The sequence below is a fragment of the Crocuta crocuta genome, unplaced genomic scaffold (assembly GCF_008692635.1).
Source record: "Crocuta crocuta isolate KB4526 unplaced genomic scaffold, BGI_CrCroc_1.0 scaffold164, whole genome shotgun sequence".
In the NCBI taxonomy this organism is placed as follows: Eukaryota; Metazoa; Chordata; class Mammalia; order Carnivora; family Hyaenidae; genus Crocuta; species Crocuta crocuta.
Window position 1 is genome coordinate 2,973,394 of NW_027530016.1, and position 26,242 is coordinate 2,999,635.

General features: G+C 38.2%; 1 protein-coding gene and 1 long non-coding RNA gene across 2 annotated transcripts in view; one reads left to right on the top strand and one right to left on the bottom strand.

Annotated features, from left to right (window-relative positions):
* Positions 1 to 19,460, top strand: part of ATL2 (atlastin GTPase 2) — a 32,400-nt gene extending 12,940 nt beyond the window's left edge. The window contains exons 2-12 of the mRNA XM_077764258.1: positions 3,020 to 3,154; positions 4,577 to 4,681; positions 8,036 to 8,086; positions 8,383 to 8,439; positions 9,925 to 10,017; positions 12,512 to 12,650; positions 13,420 to 13,547; positions 14,649 to 14,705; positions 15,770 to 15,841; positions 16,704 to 17,135; positions 19,240 to 19,460. Of these exons, the coding sequence (XP_077620384.1) occupies positions 3,020 to 3,154; positions 4,577 to 4,681; positions 8,036 to 8,086; positions 8,383 to 8,439; positions 9,925 to 10,017; positions 12,512 to 12,650; positions 13,420 to 13,547; positions 14,649 to 14,705; positions 15,770 to 15,841; positions 16,704 to 17,135; positions 19,240 to 19,359 (1,389 nt within the window). The 3' untranslated portion in view covers positions 19,360 to 19,460. The remainder of the gene's footprint in view (positions 1 to 3,019; positions 3,155 to 4,576; positions 4,682 to 8,035; positions 8,087 to 8,382; positions 8,440 to 9,924; positions 10,018 to 12,511; positions 12,651 to 13,419; positions 13,548 to 14,648; positions 14,706 to 15,769; positions 15,842 to 16,703; positions 17,136 to 19,239) is intronic.
* A 1,691-nt stretch (positions 19,461 to 21,151) lies between these two features.
* LOC144231709 (uncharacterized) lies at positions 21,152 to 25,084 on the bottom strand. The gene is made up of 5 exons (XR_013335154.1): positions 24,929 to 25,084; positions 23,898 to 23,964; positions 22,853 to 22,935; positions 22,352 to 22,427; positions 21,152 to 21,279 (listed from the first exon to the last, which is right to left on the bottom strand). It is a non-coding gene; the product is annotated as an uncharacterized LOC144231709 (long non-coding RNA).
* Between the last annotated feature and the right edge of the window lie 1,158 nt (positions 25,085 to 26,242).

Consider the following 26,242-nt stretch of genomic DNA (forward strand, 5'->3'; position numbering starts at 1 on the left):
AATTTCAAGTTTTAAGGCTTTTTTTTTTTTTTTTTTGGTCTCCACAGTAAGTAAGTAAATAGTACCAGATTACTGTTTTTCAGCTTCTTAGATTTGTTTTTAGTAACTTTTGACAAATAGTATAAGTGAGGCTGCTTCTAGAGTTAATTAGAATGCTCCTAGAGAGGGGGAATGTTTGTTGTGCACTGCTGTATCCCTAGAGCCTAGAACAGTAGGTGGCACATGGTAGGGGTTCAGTGAATACTTGTTGAATGAATGTATGAACGCATTTTATGGAAGGTATCAGTATTCAGTTGATACAGAGGTAGCAGACTTCTTCAGATTTTAAAATAGCAAAACTTATTAGTTGGGATTAGCTAGGTACTCTGATTTACCTATTCTTTCATCTTTTTATTGATTGATCAGTATAGTGACAGGGCAAACTAAGAAAAGATGATAGTCAATATATTAAAAAAATTGTTTTAAATAATACTTATTTATCTTCAAGAGATAGACAGAGTGTGTGTTGGGGAGGAAGCAGAGACAGAGGGAGATGCAGAATCTGAAGCAGGCCCCAGGCTCCAAGCTGTCAGCCCAGAGCCCGACGCAGGGCTCGAACTCACGGACTGTGAGATCATGACTTGAGCTGAAGTTAGCACCTTAACTAATTGAGCCACCCAGGTGCCCCAATAGATTTTTTTTTTTATGAGACACTAAATTTTTTTTGAGACACCAGTTCTTTTTTGTTTGTTTGTTTTAAGTTTATTTTTGAGAGAGAGAGCAAGCACACATAAGTAGTAAGGGGCAGAGAGAGAAAGAGAGAGAGAAGAATTCCAAGCAGGCTCTGTGCTGACAGCTAGCTCAGAGCCTGGAGCCTGTTTCGGATTCTGTGTCTCTCTCTCTCTGACCCTCCCCTGCTCATGCATGCGCTCTCTGTCTCTCTGTCTCTCTCTCTCTCAGAAATAATTTAAAAAAAATTTTTTTTTAAAGAAAAGATAGAGCTATACTAAACAACTTAAGTATTTGGGAATAGTGACCTTTTTGATATGGTAGCAACAACAATTGTGTGCATGTGTGTTAGGGGAGTATCAGGGATATTAGGAGCAGAGATAGGAAAAGTAAAGGTGGGTTATATTCAGCAGATCTCCAGATGGTTCTGTAGGTAAGTGGGGAACTGCAGATCACTTTTTAGGACAGTAGTGTGATTCCATTTCTGGTTGGGAAAATTAAATGACTGTGGGAGGGTGGGTTGGAGAGTACAGCATGGAGGTGTCAGAAAACCCATTTGGAGCATCCAAAATGTAGTTAGTCCAGGGACAAGGCCTCCCCTGGGCTTCTTTATGGGGTACCATTAATCTTCTAATCCCTGTGAAGGGTCCCTCCTGAAGCACAGGTCCTTAGTATATAGTGTGCATGGAGTTGTGCTCTGATGCAGCCTTGTCACCAATAGAGAGATGCGGGCTTCAAACTGAAGATACTGAAAGGTGAAGAAGAGTCCAAGAGAATTTTTAATTGATAAGATTGGTGACTTAGTGGGGATGGGAGTTTTGTGGAATAATTATAGGTGGTTTGAAGGTTAAGGCTGATCTTCACATTAGGTTATGGCCTGGACAATGCTTTTTTTTTTTTCTCAACCGTATCTGTTTTTCATAAATTGCTTCATCCCTCGTTGAGCATACCTTAAACATCTTTGCTCCTAATTTGAGTTGTTTTGTTATTTGTTTTGGACTATGTATCCAAGCTTATCAGAAGTATTTCTGAAACAAAGGAATTTTTGCTATGGTGTACTTTGAGCAGAGGTCGTGTGGGCTTTAAGTATGCTAAAGGATAGGGGTCTTGACATCTGTCAAAGTTGCTCATATATCATGTCCAGATTTACTTTTCCAGATAGGTTATCTTATGAGTATTTTAATTTTTATATTTTTTCAGAATTTTTAATTGTAACTGTTTAGCCCTGTGATTTTATTCAATTTAGTTTAATTTATGTTATTTTATTTTCAATGTTTATTTTGAGAAAGAGCAAGTGTGAGCGGGTGGGGTGCGGTGGGGAGAGAGAGAGAATCCCAGGCAAACTTGGACCCACAAACTGTGAGGTCATGCATGACCTGAGCCAAAATCAAGAGCTGACGCTTCACCAGCTGAGCCACCCAGGTACCCCTCACCCTGTGATTTTAGTTAGAACATTTTATTACGGGAAATTTTTAAACATATTCAAAGATAGAATAGTATGATGAATTCCACTGATATGTCAATGTTTTGCTGGTCCTGTTTGATCTGTATTCCTCTCTGCGCTTTTAGTTTTTTGCTGAAATATTTTAAAGCAAATACGAGGCATATTTTTTCATCATAAATCCTTGAGTTTTTAGAAGAGAAGAACTACATTATTGTTAGTATGACCCACAATACTATTATCACACCAAACAATCATTTTTACTCTGATTTAGCACCACCTAGCAAAATAGCATGAGTTCATATTTCCCTTTTGGTTTTGAAAAAGACTTTTATTTTTTTTTCTTACAATTGAATTGTTTGAATCAGGTCCAAGCAAGTCTGGTGGTTATTTTTAAAGTAGATATTTTTTAAAGAGAAAATTAAGGCAGTGTGAAAAGCATTTTTAGTATAAGCTATTCTAAGAGAGCAGTGCTTTTTTGACAGCCATTCTCTCTGGAATTTAGTTGTGCTTATCACTACAAGAAGATGTTACAATAGCTGGTATCTAATTTTTATGATTTTTAAACATAGGAAGTTTTCAAAATGGGAAAAAGTGTGTGTGGCCTCACTTATGTAGAAACCTCAATAGCGATAAGGAGAGATTTGAGGAGGTTCAGGTTTGTAGGCGACCACATCTCTCTAAGACAAAGCTCCTCAGGTGGGTTTTGGGATTGCTCTCCTAACCAGTGTAATGTTGCGTGTCTTTCATTTTGCTGCCCTTGCCTGCCTTGCCTCATCTGTAAAATAAACAAGGGGGGGATTTCTTGGACTTCTCCCCAGTTCTTTATTTTTTTGTGTTTTATTTTACATTTATGCTTGACTTTCACAGGATTCTCAAAGTTGGATTGGTGGAAACAACGAACCGTTGACTGGCTTTACATGGCGAGGTGGTTGCGAAAGGGAAACAACAGGCATACAAGTCTGGAATGAAGTGTTTGTGATTGACAGGCCTAATGGAACAAAAGTAAAGTTCTGTTTATGTATTTTTACTGTTTTTTTTCTTCCATATTCTTTGTTGAACTCTTTTCTCATACTAAAGATCAAAGCAGCACAGAACTATTAATGTCCACTAACTTTTTTTTTTAATTTTTTTTTTTTTAAATGTTTTATTTATTTCTAGGAGAGAGAGAGAGAGACAGCGTGAGCAGGGGAGGGTCAGAGTGAGAGGGAGTCACAGACTGAAACAGGCTCCAGGCTCCGAGCTGGCAGTCAGCACAGAGCCCGACGTGGGGCTCGAACCCACGAACCACAAGATCATGACCTAAGCGAAAGTCGGACGCTTAACCGACTAAGCCACCCAGGCGCCCCTAATGTCCGCTAACTTTAACATATATGGATTATTATGTCAAAATGTATGAGATGTGTAGCTTAGAGTACTTTTCTTGACTTGCTGCTTTTGACATTTGTTATTTCATTTTATTTTTTTATATTTTTATATTTCTCTTTTTAGTTTTTGGTTTCATTTCAAGTTTTTATTTAAATTCTAGTTAGTTAACATACAGTATAATATTGGTTTCAGGAGTAGAATTCTGTGATTCCTCACCTACATACAATACCCAGTGCTCAACACAAGTGCCCTTCTATTTTTTTTCTTAAAATTTTTTAAGTTTACTTATTTGTTTTGAGAGAGAGAGTGTGTGAGTAGGGGAGGATCAGAGAGGGAGAGAGAGAATCCCAAGCAGGCTCTGTACTTGTCAGAATGGAGCCTGATGTGGGGCTCAAACTCATGAACTATAAGATTGTGACCTGAGCTGAAGCCAAGAGTTGGATGCTTAACCAACTGAGCCATCCAGGTGCCCCAGCCTCCTTTTTAAATTTTATTTTTAATTTGTTTTTATTTTTGTGAGAGAGAACCAACTCATGACATGAGCCAAACGCAGATGCTCAACCGACTGAGCCACCCAGACACCCCAATATGTACCCTCAATACCCATCACCCATTAACCTATCCTCCTGTCCACCTCCCCTCCATCAACCCTCAGTTTGTTCTCTGTTGTTAAGAGTATCTTACAGTTTGCCTCCCTCTGTTTTTTCCCCCTTCTTCTATTTTCATTTTTTCTGTTTCTTAAATTCCACATATGAGGGAAATCATAAGGTATTTGTCTTTCTCTGACTTTTTTGCGTAGCATAATACACTCTAGCTCTATCCATGACATTGCAAATAGCAAGATTTCATTCTTTTTGATGGCTGAGTAAATACTCCATTGTACATATATACCATATCTTTTCTCTATCTGTTCATCAGTTGGTGGATACGTGGGTTCTTTCCATAATTTGGCTATTGTTGATAATACTGCTATGAATGACATTTATCATTTTAAATTTGGTTTTAGTAGTCATTACTGATGAATGTTTTACTTAGTATTTTAAACTTTTAAATTCCTAGGTGGCTGTGCTGCTAATGGATACCCAGGGTGCCTTTGATAGCCAGTCAACTATCAAAGACTGCGCAACAGTGTTCGCTCTAAGCACCATGACTAGCTCGGTCCAGGTGAGACGTGACGTGCTGTGCCGTGATTGGGTCGGATAGTCCTCATACCTTTGCTCTTTCTCAAAATGCCGTTTCATTGAGGAAAAAAGGATTTAAATTTTTTTTCAATGTTTATTTTTGAGGGAAAAACAGAGTGTGAGCGGGAGAGGGGCAGGGAGAGAGGGAAACAGAATTCGAAACAGGCTTCAGGCTCTTGAGCTGTCAGCACAGAGCCCAATGCAGGGCTTGAACTCAGAAACTGTGAGGTTGTGACCTGAGCCAAAGTCGGCTGCTTAATCAGGTGCCCCGAAGAAAAAAGGATTAAAATTAGTTATTTACATTTCTTATTGGTCATTTCCATTTTCATGCTTATTGTTTGGGCTCACAATATGAAATTTCATACTTTGGTTATCTAGGAAGTAAGTAATAAACCAAGATCCAGTACCTATGGTTTTTCATCATAGCATCTGTGCCTTTTTGTTTTTTTAAAGGAAAAGAATATTGCATGTTATTTTTAATTGAATTCATGCATGTGATTCCCAGATATAGTAAGTTGTAGAATATGTCTTTTATGTTTTGGCTAAACCAATTAAGAAAAAACCCAAGTAATTAAACTTTGTTTTCTACTTGACATGTATGATAACTAGTACTTGATTATTTGAACTAATTGTGATAGAGACATGAGAATTAATTGATATTTAACTTAGGAAATATATGTGATGTTTCTATAATACACTAAGGACTTCTAGGACCCATTTAATTTAGAAAGGGGTAACAAGATCCCTTCTGGTTTTCACTTACTCTGTACTCTAATTGTGTTTGGTATTATATAAGTTCTTGTCTCTTCAAGCTAGGCCATCTCTTTTCTGTATAATTTAGACTGATGGGCTGAATTAAACCACCGCATGTCATTTTGTATCTCTTTATTTTCTCTTTCTGAAATTATCTGTGGTTGATGCTTCTCTGGCTGAACAATGAATTATTGAGTGTGGTGGTTAGCCCTAGCTGGTGATGATAGGTCCAGAAGTGTATATACAAGCATTGGAGGTATGTGCTCCTCTTGAGATGATACAGGTTTCTTACTGATGGCAGATCATAAGTGATTCTATCACAGTGTCTTGGAGTGTTTCTAATGCTGCCTGGTTTTCGTTTTGGTAATATCCAGAATACACGTCCAGCCTCTAGAAGTTTCCATTTCCTTCCTTCCTCAGTTTGAAGTATCTAGCTGTGAGAATGGAAGGGAATTTTGGATATTATTATGAGATAAAAAAAGGAGTACTTTTCAGGTTGGCTTCTGTTTATTATATGGTTGGAGGGCTCTCTTATTACTCTCCAATTAAATGATACTTTGGGGAACCCTTAGGGTATCATTTCTCCATTTTGTTCTTACCCCCCCCCTCTTTTTTTTGGTTTGTTTTTGTTTCAGTCCTTCAAGGTGACACAACTGCCATTTCCTTGAGGCAGGCAGAAACAATCTTTGTGCCCCTCTAATTAAAGCTGGCTCTGTGGCTTACCTTAAAATATAATGAAGGAATTCTCTGTCCTGAAACTTGTGCCTTGGTGTCTCTTGTTTATTTACTCACCCTTCTGATGGGAGGAGGCCTGGTTTTGGATAGCCGCTTAAAGCCACTTTCTCATCATAAAATGAGGATTGTACCCATCTTGGCCGTGATTGTGTGTGGAGGCAGAAATAAGATCTAAATGAGTTAATGCATAAGAAAGTGCTTTGTAACCTATAAATAGCAAAAGTTAAAATTATTTTTAGTATTGTTGCCTTCCTCATCTTTGAGGCAGCATTTCTCTTCCTTTCATTAATTACCTGGTTGGTAAATAAATGATGAATCCTCTTGTCATTTATTCTTTCAACAAATGATTATTGAGAACCTATTAAGTAAGAGTCTGTATGCTAAGCACTGATGATCTAAGATAAACAGATCCTCTTTTCTCTTTGCTGTTTGCAACCTGGCCCCGACAATGAAAGTATCTCAACTTGTTTTCTAAAAGCTGAGGCCCTTATGAGTAAGAATAGGTTGGTCCATCCTTTTAGATTATATAAGTTTAGCTCCAGTATAATCACCTCAGTCATTAATTACTTTTAAGTACCGTGTTTGGAGTTAGTCAGTTGGAATGTCATTTTATGTTTGCTGGCCTATTTGGGCTGTTTATATTCTTGACCTTCGAGTGATTCAGCTGGATTATCACTTATTTGCCTTTAGAACAAATTGTCCTGTCTTTGGAGTAACCCTGTTTTCTTAGACATAAATTATCTCTCAGCAGAGGTGACATCTGTGGACACCCACTTTTCTCCTGTGATGGCCAATGTCACTTTTTAACCCGACTCCAAAAGATTGGACCTTGTTTGCATATCCAGTCTTTTCTCCAGTTTCCCTTCCTTGATAGCACTTAGACCTTCAGCTCTGGGCTCTGTGCCTTGAAGAGCCTTCTAAAAAATTCTAGAAAGGGCAAGAGTGCCACCTACTGTTATTTGTTTAGCTACCACAGGCTGGTAAAATTTTTATTTTATGTTATTCAGACAGATGATTTATTTAAAGTAAAAAAAAAAAAGCCATGTTAAGAGTTTGTGGTAGTTGAGGCACACACCAAATAACTATAAACTACCTATGTAAGCTACAAACTATATGTAAATGTAACAAATATATGAACATATAAAGAAATAAATATAAACTATAAACTATATATATGTATATATACACAATAAAACACACACACACACACACACACACACACAATGATTATACCAGGGAGGAATATATCTTTGTAGAATTATCCCCCTTATATTCATTGACTTAGAAGAATAATTGTGGGCGGCGCTTGGGTGGCTCAGTCTGTTGGGCAGCGGACTGAGGCTCAGGTCATGATCTCACAGTTCGTGAGTATGAGCCCCGCATTGGGCTCTCTACTGTCCATGCAGGGCCTGCTTTGGATCCTCTGTTCACGTCTCCTCTCTGAACCTCCCCTGCTCTCTCTCTCTCTCAAAAATAAAAAAAAATTAAAAAAAAAGAAAAAGAATTGTGAAAGCAGTCTTCACTCTGTTAAAAAAATGGTTGTGTTATAACATTACAGAACTGAAAAGGTGAAAAAAAAACCCCTTATTATGTAACATATTTTTTAAGATGTCTGCCCCTTTCTAGGCCCCTTATATATGTATTTATGATTTTTATGTAATTTACCACCGCTGCTTCCCTCGTAATGTTTTATCCTGATGTGGAAAAAAGAGAAAATCGTTTTCACATGCCACTGGTTAAGCTAACGGCTAAGTAATTCATTTGTGCTAAGGTTATAAAATAACGCAAGTAAAGTTAGAAACAGCTGGGTATTAAAAAAAAGAATAAAAAGACAATTTTGTTTTAACAGGTATATAATTTGTCTCAGAATATTCAAGAAGATGATCTTCAACACTTGCAAGTATGTATTTCTCAAAGAATGTGTGCCAAAGTATTGAAAATATAATTCTTATTTAATTGTGACTTTCCTTCTAGAAGCCTATTATAGTGTAAGAAGATTGAATATTATATGATTTTAAATTGATCTATAACTTCTTAACTAGAAGGAATTTTAATGTATATCCAGTCTGTTAGAAAATTAAGTGCTTGACTTTCAAATGATTTTTTAAAGGCTCTGATGTCTGATACAGAACGGCTTTACAGGTGTCTTCGTTCAATCTCTTTGGGGGCGTTATTTTAAATAATTTGCTTTAATAGTTATTTACAGAGTACGGCAGACTTGCGATGGAAGAAATCTACCAGAAACCTTTTCAGGTAAATAAGTATTTTATAATTTTTAAAAACTTACCTATAAGTAGTTATCAAGCCACCTGTCTTTTAAGTCCGAAGGTAAGAGGATATTACAAGAAATTCGTTTTTAGCAGCAGAGTCAGTGGAGTTGAAACTAACATCATTACTACCTTATCAGCAGTAGGCTGACAGAATAGGAAACAGAACAAATGAATATAGTTTGATTCTTCATACTTAGATTAAGTGGTTAGTTTTCTCTTAGAGGTTATTTAATTCCTAAACTTTAGATAGTCATGTAAATTTTTACAGAATAATATTACTGGGGTAATATTATTACAGAATAATATTAAACTATTACAGAATAATATTACTGGTGTGTGTGTGTGTGTGTGTGTGTGTGTTATATTACAAGTTGAGGCTAGTCCTGTTTTTCTTTATTTTGGTTCCATATAGAAAAGTTTCAGAATTTATTAGACCTGTCCCCTCCCTCCACCTCTTCAATCTCCATGTTTTTTAGTCCTTTAAGATGTCGGAGACAGAGTATTAAGTTAGAAATTAACCTGGGTGGAGTTCTATGAGAAGCATGTGTTCTACTTGCTTCTGTGGAATCCTGTTATGACAGAGACTTTAAAAAAAAAAAAGCTAATTTTAGATAGTTTCTTTTTTGAAATAAGTGTAATCTATAAGTTGACATTAGTACTATTTAGTCAGTTGTGTTATAGGAGGTGAGAATGACTCCACCCTGTTTGCTCATCTGTAAAGTCCTTGCTGTGTGACAACCTTGCTGGTGATTCTCAGTGTTGGTGGGTTTACACTGATTGCCTCAGTCTTGTCTGGCTCAAGTGATCGTGTTTATGAAATATCTGGGCAGCTTATGACTTTTTTGTGTATATGGATGAAATATCCTCCATTTGGCCTATATCAGTTTTTCTGACTTGGGATAATTTTGTTATCCAGGGGACATTTGCCAGTGTCTGGAGATACTTCTGGTGTCACAGTTTTCGGAGGGAGATTAATGCCACTGACATAGTGCACAGAGGCCAGAGATGCTGTTCAGCATCCAGCCACACACAGCTAAGAACTGTCTGGTCCCAAATATCCATAAGTCTGAGACTGAGAACCCCGAACACATATGAATAAAAAATGCAGTGAAACGAATCACTTGGTCTAAAATTAGATAGCTGGTCTTTTATTTCTACAACCTTAACTTAAAATTATGATCTGTATGCCCTGATCGGCCTTTTGTTCATTTTTTAATGACCCTGTACTATTGTTTGTGGTGACTCTTTCCTTTTATACCATGAAGTTCTCAAATGGAGGCAGTTGCTTGGTATAGGGGCTGGGGTGTTGTTGGCATAGGTAAGCCCTGGCTATCACTAGGAGCACTATTAACCGTTTGGTTACTATAACTTTTGATAAGAATTAGGGGAGTAATGGTTAAATTGTTAAAGTAGTGATTTTTTGGTAAAAGTTTGTTAAGAGATGATTTCCACTTTTTTCTTTCTATAGACACTAATGTTTTTGATTCGAGATTGGAGTTATCCTTATGAACATTCATATGGCTTGGAAGGTGGAAAACAATTCCTTGAAAAGAGATTGCAGGTAAGCCCCCATTTCCTAGTGAGGAGAGCACGAGCGCCAAACCAGATGAAGCGGGGGCGCTGTCTGGACTGCTGTGTAGACTTCCAGTCTCTCCATGTCATTGGCAGAAATTGTGTGTCCCAAGTTAGCCCAGGTGGCTCCATACAGAGTGGATGAAAAGTAAATTGGTTATATTCCTGCCAGCAAGGCTAATGCCCTTGAATAGAAATTAAGGAACAACTGTACATCAATATTCAAAGTATAAAAATTTGAGGGACACTAACTTTTGGACTTACTTAGATTGCCTGTGTGTCTCTTTCTGGCCCCGCTGAGCTTCTGAACTTTGGGACCACCTGGATAATACAGTGTGCATACATTGAGCACAGATAATAGTGAGACCCTCTCCCCAGAGAATACTGTCTCCTAGACAGACTGCACATAGAACTGGAAGAGGGACCTTAAACATCCTCTAATTTACTCTTTTTAAATTTTTCTAAATTAATTTTTTTTAGCTTGAGACAGAGTTCACAAGCTGGGGAGGTGGGGGGAGAGAGAGAAAATATGAGAATGAATCTTAAACGTGCTCCATACTCAGCATGGACACGAGGCTTGGTCCCACTTCCCTGGGATCATGACCTGAGCTGAAATCGAGTCAGACGCTCAGCCGACTGAGCCACCCAGGTGCCCCCACCCTTCTTTTATTAAGTATGTAATATAACTGGACTCCAAAACGGTGACTTGCCTTTGGTCACTTGACTGATTATTGACAACTGGGACTAGGACCCAAATATCCAGACTCCTGGCCCGTGCAGTATGCTACTCCACGGCCGTTCCTAGAAAATAACCTCACGGACGTGATCCTTTCTTCCTAAAGGTACCCTGCCCGGTACCTTGGGGAAGTACTTGGGGAAACCTCGGGGTCAGATACTGCCCATCTACTCATACACAAAGAGTACATGAAAATCCCATAATTCATAAGTGGAAGGGTCATCTTTTTTGGTTAATAAAATTTTATTTGCCTATAGGATGATGCAGTTAGTTTCTCAACTACATTAGAAACTTGGGGTATAATATAATTTTCTTATTACTAATGTGAGATTAAACCAATTCTTCATTTTTGGATTTTTTGAAAGGCATTTCTAGACCCTGTTATCAGAGAGAATTTCAGCCGTCAGAGTTTTCTGTGGTTTGTTCAGAAGAAATTAACACAAAGCACATCAGGCATGTTAACATCTCAGAATTCTGTACTTCAAAGACAAGGTTTTTTGGTTTTGTTTTTTTATCTTACTAAAGTGGTACAGGAAACTGCTCAGATGATGGTGAATTTATACAAACTGTACATAGGCATGTAACAGCACCCATATTCATCCACTAACCCCAAAACCCTCTGGTACTGCCCTGCCCTCTGACAGGCTTTGCGTGTGCTTTCTATGAAGGGAATCACATGCAGCATGTATTCTCTTGTGTCCAGCTTCTTTTGCTTAATACTATGTTTCTGAGTTATTGTTGTATGTAGTTTAGTTCATTTATTCTCCTTGCTGTGCGGTATTCGATTGTATGAATAGACAACAGTGTCTTCATTCTACTATTGATGGAGATTTAGGTAGTTTCCAGGTTTTGTCAGTTATAAATGGTGTGTGTGTGTGTGTGTTTTAAACAGTGTTTGAGAAGAGTCTGAGAGAGTATACGAGTTATATTGAAATAAGTAGTTATTAAAAAAAAATCAAAGTTTAGGGGAATGAGTGGCTCAACTCTTGATTTCTGCTCCGGTCACGATCTTACAGTTCCTGTGGTCCAGCCCTGTGTTTGGCCCTGTGCTGACAGTGCACAGCATGCTGGGGATTCTCTCTCACTTTCTCTCTGCCCCTCCCTCATTTGCATGTACTTGCTCTCTCAAAATAAACATTAAAAGTAAGTAAATAAAAATCTAAGTTTAGGATTTTCTTCTAGAAAGTACATAGCAGTCTCTCTTCCCAAAACACTGATAACTAGCATCAATCATAAATGATCATTTGGAGTAAGTACTGAAATCCCAGTAAGTTTCAAAGCTTCCTTGGACTGCACTGGAGCCTTTTCACTTGAGCTGTTATTTTGCTCAGGCGCTAACTNTTTTTTTTTTTTTTTTTTTTTTTAACAAATTAGTACTTTGTTTTCCTCTTTGCTATTATCAGTACTTTAAAGGCAAATCCTTAATTTATTTGCTGGTTTGTAAACAAACCACAACCACTACTTGTTAGTCTGGTGTTGAGTATTCTGATTAATTACTGTTTGTATATTTGTATTTTTTCAAATTTAACATGGGGAAAAAAACATCTTTTCTAGTTTTAAGACAAAAGTGGGTGGGGTCTTACCAAGGTGGTCAGAATTGTGTCTTCAGTAAAATTTTATATTGTCAAAAAACAGCCATCTGGGGTAGCATCTGAGTTAAGTGTGCACACTTGTGAGTGTGTGTGTGTTTTCTTGAGAACTTTTTTTTCCTTGTTTGTGCCTTTACCCTGTCTCCTTCTGCCCTCAGGTAAAACAAAATCAACATGAAGAGCTACAGAATGTAAGGAAGCACATTCACAATTGTTTCTCAAATCTTGGTTGCTTCCTTTTGCCACATCCTGGTCTTAAAGTTGCAACTAATCCTAGTTTTGATGGGAGATTGAAAGGTGGGAATTCCCATTCTTGCTAAAATCAGAATTTATTTTTTAGAGGCTGAGAGTTTTAAAAAAATACATGGTTCCTTAAATTTCCTGTCTTCTACTGGAAGACATTCTGATGCATTGCTAATGAGGTGATTTTAGTGCTCTGTGTGGTCTGTCTAGCTTTCCACTGGTTTGTGGCAGACACCTAGTGTACGGATTAGCGTATTTTAGAACATGGTCTGTTGTTCCTTGCCGGTGACCTAAAAATTCCGAAGGCTGAGAACATTTCAGTATTCCATCTGTTTGTAGTCTGTAGAGTGTTTTATCAATATATTCTGTTCATGTAATCAGATTTAATCTCCATTTTAGGGATGATACAATTTTTTGAGTGTGTTTTAGGATTTGCACATGATGGCAAAAGGCTGGAGAAGTAATATTTTACAGAATGGCTGGAAAACAAAATCTAGTATTAAAATTTAGTACAATTTCATGAATTGTTTGCCTTTTGAAAAGGATACTTTAGTTAATACCTAATACGTAATTTATTTTGGTAGTCCACAATTTATTATGGGGGGGGGTGAATGATTGGCGGNGAGCTGGAGAGTATGTTTTTTTTTTTTTCTTCCCCCGAGGAGATAGGATGTGTTTGGGTGAGTTTTTTTAAATGAATATACTCAAGGAATAGATAGTGTATACAGTCATTTCATGCAACAGTGTTATTAACTCTTACCAGTGGGGACTTTACTCTTTCTTTTTTTGACTAATATGTTGGCTTGTATTTCGTGTCCACTAGATATTGATGAAGATTTTAAGCGAGAGCTTCGAAATCTGGTTCCATTGCTGCTTGCCCCTGAGAATTTGGTAGAAAAAGAGATAAGTGGATCTAAAGTCACTTGTAGAGATCTTGTAGAATACTTTAAGGTAGGAAAACTCCTACATTAAATGACTTTGTCTCAGTTAGAAATATAGCTGACTTAAAACTCCTATGTATGTGCAAGAAATTTCCTATCTTTATTTTGAAGCAAAAAAGTGAAATTTATAATTTCTATGCTTTGAATGGGCTGTATCAATTTTTAAGGATATTTAAAATTTCAGCAGACAGCTTGTATGTTCTAGACAGTGATTTTGTTTGTGGAATTACCCTCCCTTTTCTCCAGCTCTGCTGGGGAGAGAAGAACCATTCACCATATAATTGTAATACCACTGTTTTATTTGTGAACAATTGCCAATATTGAGAGTGTCATTCTGCATCTTGAGTTCCCATAAAAGCCTTCTCTCTGAGTTCTTGAGGACTTAATAAGAGCAGCTGACAGTTTCATAACTGGTTTCTGAGTCCCAATTATTCATAGATTTTTTTTTCCCCTCTCTGCTCTTCTTTCGTCTTCCTAGCTTGCATACCAGAGCAGGACCACCATCAGGGTTCTGTTTATTCACAGGAGTTACAGGTGGATGGAAGGGGAATTATAGTTAACTAGGAGTGTACTTTTGGTCGTTTATTGGACAGTTGGTCACTTTCACAGTGTTTTTGTTTAGTTTTGAAGTAATTTAGAGTCAGTAAAAAGTTGAGATGAACAGTTTCTATATGGACTTATTAAGAACTCATCTTCCCTTCTTACTCTTAGAGCACAAATTGGTAATTTTTTTTTCTTGAACTGAAATGTCATTTAACTTGGTTGAAGTGAAATATTGAGTAAAAATGTCTAACATTTAAAATAGTTAACAGTAGGGGAGAATTATGGATTTCTTTTCATAAAGTAGAGATGGCATTGTGTATATAACTTTGAAATATGATAACTTTTATGCAAGTTGGAATTCTATTAGAAACATTTCTGTACGATATTATTTAGCAGTGTATGGTTTTAATAATGTTGAGAATAAAGTTAACTTTGTTTATGATTTTTTAAGCCTAGACTTTCATTTTAAAAGTATGAATTATTTCAATATTCAGTGGATTTTTTTTCCTTCAGAAATGTAGAGCCAAATTGTTTAACCTACCTATGTAACGATCTTTTGTATTTTTAGGCTTACATTAAAATTTATCAAGGAGAGGAACTTCCACATCCAAAGTCCATGCTTCAGGTAGTGTGTGTGTGTTGTATGTATATTTATTTATGAAGGAGGAAAGTCTTTCGTTTAAAGATAAATGCTGGAAGTGGGATCATGATTTTTTGCACACAAATAAATTTCAGATATTTTAAGTCAATACAAGTCATGGGGCCTGAAGTTTTTATATGATTGCAGACCTTACACACTTAGGCCATCAGAAATAGTGTTGTTAGAGAAGTGTAGAAAAATTTCTTTTGCAGGAGATAGCTTAATATGGGCCTGTCTAAACCAGCTTCTTCTGTTTTCTGAGTCTTTGACATTGAATGTTTGAAATAAGACTTATTTCATCTTGGTATTAATGATTTAGAGCTTCTGGTACATACAAGTTGTTTTTTTTTTTTCCCTTTCTTTTCTCTGTTTTTTAAAAGCTGTTCTTTGGGGACAATGCTATTTTAACCTAGTTTATTTTTTACAAAAAAGATAAAACAGCTTTAATAAATCAAGAATAATTAGTATTACATTCATGTCAGTCTTTTCTTACTAAATTTTATATCATTATGTTCATACTGTTCATATTTCACCCAAATTTAGGTTTTATTTCTTTCAGATACATATCTAGTTCCTGTTTTTTTCTATTTTGGGCAATTTCTCAGTTTTATAGTAGATTAAATAGTATTTTCTTCTAAAACTCCTGTAGTAAGCAGTTTTGTGGATTTAAAAATCTCTTGTGTTATACCGATATGACAGAGCAAGCATATGAGTAATTCTTAATTCTGTACATCTGGAGATTTGACACATTTTAGGGTGTGTCTAATTCTCTATAATTTCCTGAGCATGTGTGGTATTTTTTTTTTTTTTTTTTTTTTTAAACNTTGCAAACCCATTTTAACAAACCTAAGCAAAACAAAATCAGGCCGCCCCATTAGAAGCCGCTATTATACCCCTTCCATCGGAAAGGAAAACTGGAAGTTGATAATGTTTTCCCTGGTTCATTTTCAGACTTATTCACTGTATAGAATTTATTGTGTTAATGAGAATGTATGGAGCCACTGGGTATTTTTAATGTAAAATTGGCACATTTTGTTTTATTTTTCTAGGCAACAGCTGAAGCTAATAATCTTGCTGCAGTAGCAGGAGCACGAGAGATCTATTGCAAAAGTATGGAGCAGGTTTGTAACCAGCATTTAAGTTTGACACTAAAGTGAGATAAGGATTTTTACAGCTAAATAATTGAAATAACTTGTACTCCTTATGTACTATCACGATACATCATTCACTGATTTCCCTTTATCATCTCTTCTGGAAATAAACTAAGAAAATATTTCACATGGTTAGAGTGCCAGATACAGGCAGCAAGTTATTACATAAATTGGACTAAAAATAGTTTTGACACATGATTCAGAGCGCTGCTATTAGCAGCTTCTGATGCAGTATTAGTTTAAGGCCAGCGGCACCTTCTGTGCTAAACTTCCTAACTCGAATGTTAAAGTACCTGTTTGGTTTTTTTTAATGCTTTATTTATTCTTGAGAGAGAGAGAGTGTGAGCAGAGGAGGGGCAAAGAGAGGGGGGGACACAATATGAAGCAGGCTCCGGGCTCTGAGCTATCAGCTCAGAGCCCAATGCAGGGCTTGAACTCACAGACCATGAGATCATGGCCTGAGCTGAAGTCAGCCGCCCAACTGACTGAGCCACTCAGGGGCCCTTAAAGTACCTTTTTTATGTGGTCTCTTTTACCCACTGTCTACCCGTAGTCTTTTTGTATTCTTATGGTGTGTTGGTGGGTCAGGTGAAGTCAGGTACAGACTTTTTTTGTCTTTACTGGATTTAGTTACACTTGGAAAATTTGTTTTACCCGACTCCATTAAACATATAAGAAATAGATTATGATAATGTGTGAGGTATCATGAACAAGTTTAAAACTGAACCACGTAGGTGGCTTGACTTTTTGAGACTAAAAACTGTGAACAGGCAATGTTTTCTAAGTGTGAATTGTTTCTAGCCAGTAATCTGTCCTGTAATCCTCTGTACAGGTATGTGGGGGGGACAAGCCTTACATCGCACCTTCAGATCTGGAACGAAAACACCTGGATCTCAAGGAAGTGGCGATTAAACAGTTTCGTTCAGTAAAAAAAATGGGCGGAGATGAATTCTGTCATCGTTATCAGGACCAGCTTGAAGCTGAAATTGAAGAAACCTATGCAAATTTGATAAAGCACAATGATGGCAAAAACATCTTCTATGCTGCTCGCACCCCTGCCACACTGTTTGCAGTCATGTTTGCTATGTACATAATCTCAGGACTGACTGGCTTCATTGGCCTAAACTCTATAGCCGTCTTGTGTAACCTTGTCATGGGGTTAGCACTGACGTCTCTTTGTACTTGGGCATATGTAAAATACTCTGGGGAGTTCAGAGAAATTGGAACAATGATTGATCAGATTGCTGAAACACTGTGGGAACAGGTTGGTATCTATCTTTTGGTTTTTCAGTGACTAATCTCATCCCCATGACATTTCCCTCCCCTTCTGCAGTATTCACCCCCTCCTTTTCCCTTCTATGAGGAATGTCAAAAGGATGTTTTCTCTCTTATTTGGTTATGGTTGTGTAATCTGAAAAGAAAGTATGAACTGAATAATTTTTTTCTTAAGGTCATAATTTTAGTGTGCTCTGATTGGTTTATGTCTGTAATATCCTTTGAATAGATTCTTAGCCATAGACCCGATTATACCAGACAATGGGCAGGGCCAGAGTCTCTAAGGCTTCTTTCCTAGAGGAAAGACAATATAATCAGCTCTTGTAAGGAAGAGATTTGGAAGTGCATTGCTTTAAGAAAGTGAAAGAAGTATCTTACTAACACTGGCAAGAAGCAGTGCTTGCTTATATTTGGGGGAAAAGATTGCTATTCAGGTCTTTGTTGTCTTCCATGAAGATAGTGGTGACTTACTGATGGAACAACCCTATAGGGATTTCTTTTACCTACCAGAGGAATTTTGTTTCATCTCCGTACCATGGAAACACTAATGAACAAAACAGCGCCACAGAGAACCAGCTTCTCTTAATCATAACCTTTTACTTCAACCAGAATTCAAATCATAATCTTTTACCTCAAACCAGAATTCAAAGTTGGGCCTGACAAGAATCTACTAAGGAAAGCCATGTTGAATATCCAACTGTGTGCTGGAATTGCCCGTGTTCAGAAAATTCCATTCAAGGATGTTGTCATTAAAATGATCGTCGTGAAATACTTGAGCATCATGTCAAGGATCAGAATGAAAGCTGCAGCTAGTATTGATGGACAGTATAATAGGCATTTTCAGATACCGTTTCTGGGCATGTGGAGTATTGGGCTTATTTGGAGATCTAGGACACGCGGGTCCATGTTGGTTTTGCCTTTAAATATAAAGACTGAAGAAGTGAATCATTTTTTGATGAAGGTTGATTGGGCGTTGACTTTTCTTGTAATAATGTCATTATTTTACAAAGTGACACACCCTATTAATTTGGATTTTGTATTTATTCTTTAGAGAAATTTGGATCTGATTTGGAAGTTTGTGTTTGGATAGTTGTTAAACTTAACCTTTTATTTAAAAAAAAAATCTCACTCTTGATATTCCTTTGATATCGCCTAATAGAGGGTGAGTTAAAAGTTATTGCAGCCTCGCTTTTTAAAAAAGTTATCTACTTTAAAATTTTGGACCATTACTAATTTTCTGCAGCATGAATTTTAATCATTGTTTGATGTCTTCATTTGGAAAGCCAGTCATCCTATATCATCGTCCAGTAGCGTTGATTCTAGGACTGTAGAGGTGCCATTCTTACCAAACAGTTAAGTGGAAGAATCTAAAATGTGTAAAATGGTCAGTGTAGTTGAGGTAAGTTGATCACTAGTCAGAGAAGATTTGTGCTGTGTCAACAAACCTTGCCTAAATCTTCTTGCATTTCTCTTTTCTTTTGCTTCAGAGGAGTCCCAGGAAGGTGAGAAACCCACAAAGTCTCAGATTCTTACAGTCTTAAACTCTTTTAACTTCAAGGCACTCTGAGTCATTGTCCTAACGAATCACTCCGTGTTTTAGGTGTTTTCCAAACTGTTTGAAGTTACTAGACGTCGAATGGTCCATCGTGCTCTTTCATCAGCACAGCGACAGAGACTGTCATCCAACAATAACAAGAAGAAAAATTAGACAGTATTTTTACCTTTTTTCTCTATCTGAAGTGTTCACCCTTAAACATGTAGGACAATAAGCAGGACCGTCTGGGCCGGTCTGCATAAATGCTGTATACTTACCAGATTTGATGCTGCATAGAGGGTATGGAATTGCACATCCATCTCATAGGAATTGTAAATGGTTTGAGTAGGAGGAACGTGATTTTCGTTGCATTATAAAATGTCTAACTGCATTATTTGTAGCATCGTGCGTTTTTTGGGAGAATCCTCTTTTTTTTTAATTTCCCACATTCCTGGTTATTTTCTTCATTGCTTTGAATTGAATTTTTATATCTATTTTTATATGTAACTCTTTTTTTACCTCATGTTTTTATTTGTTTTGCACATTTCTCATGCCACAGGTATTGAAGCCCCTGGGTGATAATTTGATGGAGGAAAACATAAGGCAGTCTGTAACAAACTCTATCAAAGCAGGCCTGACTGACCAGGTGTCTCATCATGCCAGATTAAAGACAGACTGACAGTTCATCTCCTCACGGACTCCACTCTCCCTTTTATTCACGCTTGCTGTACAATGAGAACTCAAATAAAAATAAACCAAAGTTTACAATCAACTGTAGAAGTAGTTTAGTATAACTGGCTTCACAGATGGCTGCCACAGTGTGAAAATTGTTTGTTGGTTTTAAGCATTCTGTTCTCTGCTCCTAAGACACGGAGATTGGCCGAGGAGCATTCGTTGATCATGCACATTTGTGCCATGTTTCTTTCTTTCTTTTTCTTTTTCTTTTTTCTCCTTTTTACTTAATCTAATGTTAATGAAATTTGTCTTATGTAAAAGGATATTTCAGGGAAATATTTTAAGAAATCTATTTAGAGTCTCTTTAACACCAGTGTCCCATTGAAATTTTAATTTCTAGTGAAGCTATGAATCACTGTATCAAGAATCAGATTGGAATGACAATGAAGCCTTTATTGAGCCACTACATTAAGAGTATATATTGCTTTACTGCCTTCAATACCAGTATTACATAAATGCATGTATCAGAAGTTTCACAGAAATTACATGACAACTCTTGTAGCTAAGAAAGTGATTCTGAGGTGTACATTTGTCTTGCCTTTTTAAATTTATAAACCTGCCCTAAAAGGAGATGCATATCTGGGAAACTGAACTGTCTTTATGCAGTTTAGCCTTCATGTACATAAAATACGCCATTAATTTTATTGGGGGAGAAATTCCATCCAAAAATGTTGCCTACAGCTATGAGTTAAGAGTGTCTGTACAGTGTGTAGCTTTTATTTTCTAAAATCACAGATAGGGCATGTATATGAATTATAAATATATAAATACGATTTTGTATTAAAAGTTTTGTAGTTTATGGCAAAATCTGGTTCTGTGGTAGGCTAAGTACAGTCCCTGTGAAGGAATGTTTGTGGCTCATGTCAGTGTGTGAATGCATAGACAATTTGAAGTTTTTGATATATTTGTGATATTTATCTTCCTTGAGCACTGCAATCTCCCCTCACCCCCCCCAAGGGAATTCAATGGGAATGTTTATCGTGACTTTGTCCTCTGTTGCATTTTAAAGTTATTTCCTGTAATTTATTTTCAGTACATAATTAAAAATTTGTTGTATATATAAAATGAAACTTGTGATTCTTTTTTAAGGAATCCTTCAAGTATGTATTCCATTACACAAACCATATTTGTTTATGCTGAAAAGAGCATGAGCAGGAAACACCCAAGCGAGAGCTCTAAGGTATTGTACCCAAAGCTAAGCTTGTAAAACTTACTTTTCTTTGTCTGTCTCTGGTAGGGAAAACTTACTGTGATTAGCCCAGGGGTAGCTGGGATTCATTTCTTTTCTCCCCATCTCTCTCTCTCTTTCTTTTTTCCCTTGGTTATATGTAAGGCTAACATTTTTGCAATATTTTTGTAGCCTTCTTTAGAAACACCTATTTAAGGACCTAGTTTGGTTTTTAAGTGAAGAAAATTCAGATGTTGCGTTGCATGCCTGAAAGCTCTGACTTTACTTTGGTTGCTGTATCTCCCCCCACCCCCACCCCTCCTCTCCAGTCCTGTTTTTATATGGCTTGTGTTTGTTTCCATCTGTATTAAATTGCTACCAACTCATCTGTTCTTCTTAAAACATAAACAATCCACCTGAAGAGTCTTTTTATGTCTTCTGACATCCTGTTTTATGAATGCTGTGGACTGTTTTTATGAATGAAAACAAATAAAAGGTTTGTTGTATAATAGCAATTCTTCTGAAATTAAAGGCACATAATAACTTTAAAAACAAAAACAAAAGAGTTGTGACATCTGCACCATGGATTTGTTAGTATTTCTTGTTGGAGAATGTGTTTTCCACAAAGAAGATATAATTCTGTAAAGGATTCCAAAGAAAAACGCTTCGGTTTCAGCTGGAAGACTCTGAAAATAACTATTAAGTAAGAAGCAATAAAAGGGATTAAAGACCAGTTCAAAGCTGTTGCCTTAAGTAACTTTGGTGTTAGTATGTTTTCTGTGGTACAGTTTTGTAGTAACCCATATAATAAGGTACCTTTTCAAAAAGAAGTACTTAATGACAAGTGATTTGTCTTCCGAGTTAAGACACAAGTAATTTTGTGGAATGGATCCTCATTTACAACTTGCTACAGAGTCTGCCTTCCATATTTCTCCTGAAGATAGCTAGCTGGTCATCTTCCCGTCCCTGAACACACTCTGTGAACTTGAATAGCAGTATTTCACTGGTGAGGGTTATATGTTTAGCAGACTCTGACCTGGACTTGCTTTCATGAATTTATCTGCAGAATTGGGCAGACCAGGAGCTTTATGTTGCTGGAGATGTGAGTGCTGTCGGTGTCAGTCATGTTGTTTCATGAGATTGAAAAAAAAAAAGTTTGTCCTTAACTTGGTTAAAAACCCATTAAAATATATTTACCATAAAGTTTCAGAAAACACTCTGACGGTGCTGTTAGTGGTGCACTCTATAAATATCCAAAATAGCCCTTCATAAAGTCTTTTAAAGCACTTGTGTAGTCTTAACTAGGGAATTGGCTCTTCGGTCAGCTGTTTATCGGCTAGTGGAGGTTGCTTGGGTCTATTCTCCACACTGTTGGGCTTCATCCGTGGTCTGAATTCCCAAACTTAGAGCAGAATCCGTCTGTGCCCCTACGTGTTTTACCATTCCCATCGTAGTTGTGAGGTGATGATAAAAATCAGCCTCAATGGGTTGCGTGGGTGGCTCAGTCGGTTAAGCGTCCAACTTCAGCTCAGGTCATGATCTCGTGGTTGGTGGGTTCGAGCCCTGCGTCAGGCTCTGTGCTGACAGCTAGCTCAGAGCCTGGAGCCTGCTTTGGATTCTGTGTCTCCCTGTCTCTCTGACCCTCCCCTGCTCATGCTGTCTCTATCTCTGTCTCAAAAATAAAACATAAAAAAAAAAAAAATCAGCCTCGAAGGCCGTCAGCTGTGCTTCTGGCAGCCTACGTTTACCAGTCTCAGGGTTTGCTCACCAAATGGCTGGCTGTCGTGGATTCATTCAGCCTGGAGCCCCTGCCGCAGAACTTTGGAGAATCTTCCAGTAGGCTCCTGGGCAAACAAAGCTAAATTAGAGCTTCACTAACCAGGAGAGAAAATTGCTACTTTCTCAACCCAAGTCTTAGGTCTTTGGGATTTATCCTCTTTCAGAATTGGGGTTTGCTGGAATTGAGGTTAAGGAATTGATCTACTCTTGACATCCTTCAGTGAAATACAACTCCTATATTTTTTTTAGGTTTGTGACTTTCTGGGTTCTTTGGAGCCAGAGCCAGCAGTTGACCAGGCCAAAAGTGCCTAAAAATATGTACAAAAAAAGTTGAGAAAAGGGGATCTCAGCCTTTGTTTAGCCCAGTAAAGCACTTCCACGAATATTAGCACTTTTCATACAACAGTCCTATGAGGTAGCTAGGAAACCATGTTATCAAAAAAGTGTCTGGGGGTACGTCAGGCTTGCAAACCAGGATGCCAGTACACACCTCCTGGGTTCAATCTGTGTGAAGTTTCAGACACGGAGAGTAATGTTCCTAACTCCCGATGAAAGCTCTGTCTTGGCAGCATTCTGTAAAGCACCAAAAGGTGGAGGAAACAATATTATTGCTACTGAAACAAGGTGAAAATCACCTGTAATATTACTCTTAAGATCTTTTGAAGCAAGAAGTGAAATTTTCCTATTCTGTTGATTGTGCACCTCAAAGGTAACTGTTACCGGGCGTGCTATTGAAATAATTCCCATGCTTACTGACACATCCATAGAGGCACAAAATACACTCTTGATCTTTATTTTACACAAAAATAGAATTACCCCGTATGTGATTTTTTTCCCCCTTATAATAGACATTTTTCTAGGCCACTAAGTCATCTTTAGTGCTCACATGAATGCTTTGGTTCTTCTGAGGGCCAAGGGGGTTTTGAGGGGAACACATCAGACGTCAGATTGCTGCTAATAGCTTTCTTATTTTTTACACGTTTTCCCCACCACAGGATTGGTGAGAGAACCCAATAAGAAAATGGGAAGGGTGTTTGGGAAGCACATACAGGAATAGAAAATTTGCACTCCCGATTTTTTTGTTGTTGTTCTAAGGCTCCATGTGCTGTCTTTATTTGGCCAGTAGTCAGATAAACTGCTTCTTGAAGCTTGGCCATCACTAACTTTTTTGGGGAGGAGGGCATCGTTTGGGCATTAGCTTATCTACTTCCCAGTCACAAAACATGAAGATTACCAAAAAGACTTGTGAAGAATACCTAAAAACTGGGAAGAATACTTGAATTTCGGTTACAGGAAGAAGAAATGGACCTTGGAGTTAAAACGACCCCAGCACCACTACTTCCCACTTTGTGAACTTGGGGAAGCGCTGCGGAACAGCCTCGTCTCTGCTGGTCTCTAAAATGGAGAGAATGCCCATCTCAGGGTGGCTCTGGGCATGGATGGGAACCCTTCCATGTTTTGAACCCTTCTTACGGGGATGATGTTTGTGAAAAATGCATCTATCTTCTAAATCATACCTACTTTTATTTTCATACCTTCCGCTTCCTGAAGAGGAAGAAGAACAGGATAAATCTTGGGAGGTGATGGCCACTGCTATTTTGTCTATTAAGAAATGCAATGTCAGTAAGTCAACTAATTAAGCTCCTTGAAAAGGAGAAATCTGTGCTTTATGCATTCTTTAATCGTTCACGTTATCCAGTATTCTTGTGCATGGCAAATGCGCAGAATATTTTAACATGGGCCACTTCACCCCCTCCATCCACCTCCCGTACTTGTACCATCTACTGGAAATGAGCCAGGTTGTCACTTGGCAGCTGTGGACTCTTAAAGTGTTTTCTCCCCTTGGCCTCAAAATGCTAAGGAACATGATTATTAACTTAAAAAGTATGATAAAATAATTTGGGGGTAGGGTGAGTGTAGTCTGCCTTTAATAGATCTGGATTATCTTTAGAACTTTATACTGATTTGATCTGATGCAGCTTAAGTATCTGCTCTTTCAGGTTGTTCCAAAATTTGGTTCAGAAGCTTGTGCAGTAAGGAGTTGAGTTGTTCTTACTTTATCGTGTATCTCTAAGAATTTGATGTTGCTTAGAACACTTACAATTCCTGGGAGGACTGAAGCCCTTATAAGAGGCAAAACAACAACAACAACAAAACCCAAAACCAAAAAAACCAACCAACCGAACAAAAAATCCAAAAAACCCCAAACTAACACATTTAACATCTAAATACTGCCGGTGCTGGGGTAATAACTTTGGAGTGGGTACTTTTTACCTTCACGGCAGGGCTGGGGCAGAGAGAGAGGGAAAGAAAGAATTCCAAGTAGGCCCCACACCCAGTTTGGAGCCTGAAATAGGGGACCATCGCAGGGCCGTGAGATCCTGCTGGGTCAAAATCAAGAGTCGGACGCTCAGGTGACAGTCACTCTGGCACCCCATCCTTCGTTTTGATAGGGGAGTCCTCTCGAATCTCAAAGAGGCTGCCTATGTTTACCAAGGGGTGTGCCCTGGGATGGGAAGCCAGGTCTCCTGGCTTCAGAGCCCAGAGAGCCAAGTTAAGTGCCCACCTTAACACCGCCGCGAAGCACACATCCTCCTCCACAGGCAGAGGAAGGAAGTGGGAAAGAGATCAACAGGAGGAATGCAGCTGGGCGTCGGTTCAGGCTCCAGTGCAGGCGAGGCGGGTGTAGGCAACGGTAGATGGGGCCCTGGGAGAGATGTGTAGGCACAGACCGGTCAGATTACCGAGCGCCCACGTGGGCGGACTTGGCGGTTAGATGTTGAGGATGCCCAATCCAATCTTCGGGACACGGAAGACGTCAGTGAGGCAGCAGTTTTAATAGTCATAGGGTAGTTTCTCAAAGTATTTTATTTATTTTCTTAATCAGAATTACCTGGAGTGCTTGTTTCAAATACTCCTGTCCCCCCACCCCACAGTGGGTAATGAATTCAAATCTGTATTTCTAAATTTTTTTTTAATGTTTTATTTATGTCTAGGAGAGAGAGAGAGAGAGAGACAGCGTGAGCAGGGGAGGGTCAGAGAGAGACGGAGTCACAGACTGAAACAGGCTCCAGGCTCCGAGCTGGCAGTCAGCACAGAGCCTGACGCGGGGCTCGAACCCACGAACCGCGAGATCATGACCTAAGCGAAAGTCGGACGCTTAACGACTAAGCCACCCAGGCGCCCCAAATCTGTATTTCTATTAATAGGCTTCTCAGATCATTCTGAGGTCTACTGAAGTTTAAGATCCAGTATTAGAGTAGTGTTTCCTAATGGTTGGTAGGATTATAGATTTCTCCTGCTGTTTGTATATGGACGAGGAAAGCTTTCTGCAGAGACCTGAAATTATGTTCTTGTATTAGGTCGTTTACCTGAGAGGGTGGTGGGGAAGTAGACCAGGGGCGAAAAGCTCACTCTTCTTCCATATGAAGGTGGATCTTGTCTCCTAAGCTACAGACCCATTCTTTACCTTAGCCATTCTTTTAAACTTGCCACTCTGCCTCACAGGCTTTGGACTGAATCTCCCTTTTAAGATACTTTCCTTGGTTAACAAGCTAGGCACTGCTATCATTGCAGCCTTCTTATTTCATTAGGGAAATGTTGAAGATTGATGAGACTTTTCATGGTGCTGTTTCTTTTTCCATCCACCTTCGAATGCAAAGAAGAGAACCCCAGGGCTAGATCCTATGATGTCTATAAATCAGCAGATAGATGGCACCTATCAAAGTATAATCAAAAAACCAAACACGACTCAAACAGGTACACAATGAATATTTGTCAGATTTGTTTGCCTCCCTAATGAGGAAATCATTAAGGTGGCGAAGCTGGTTCAGAGCATTGGAGGAACGGGAGTTACACAGTCCACTGGGACAGGGTTTTG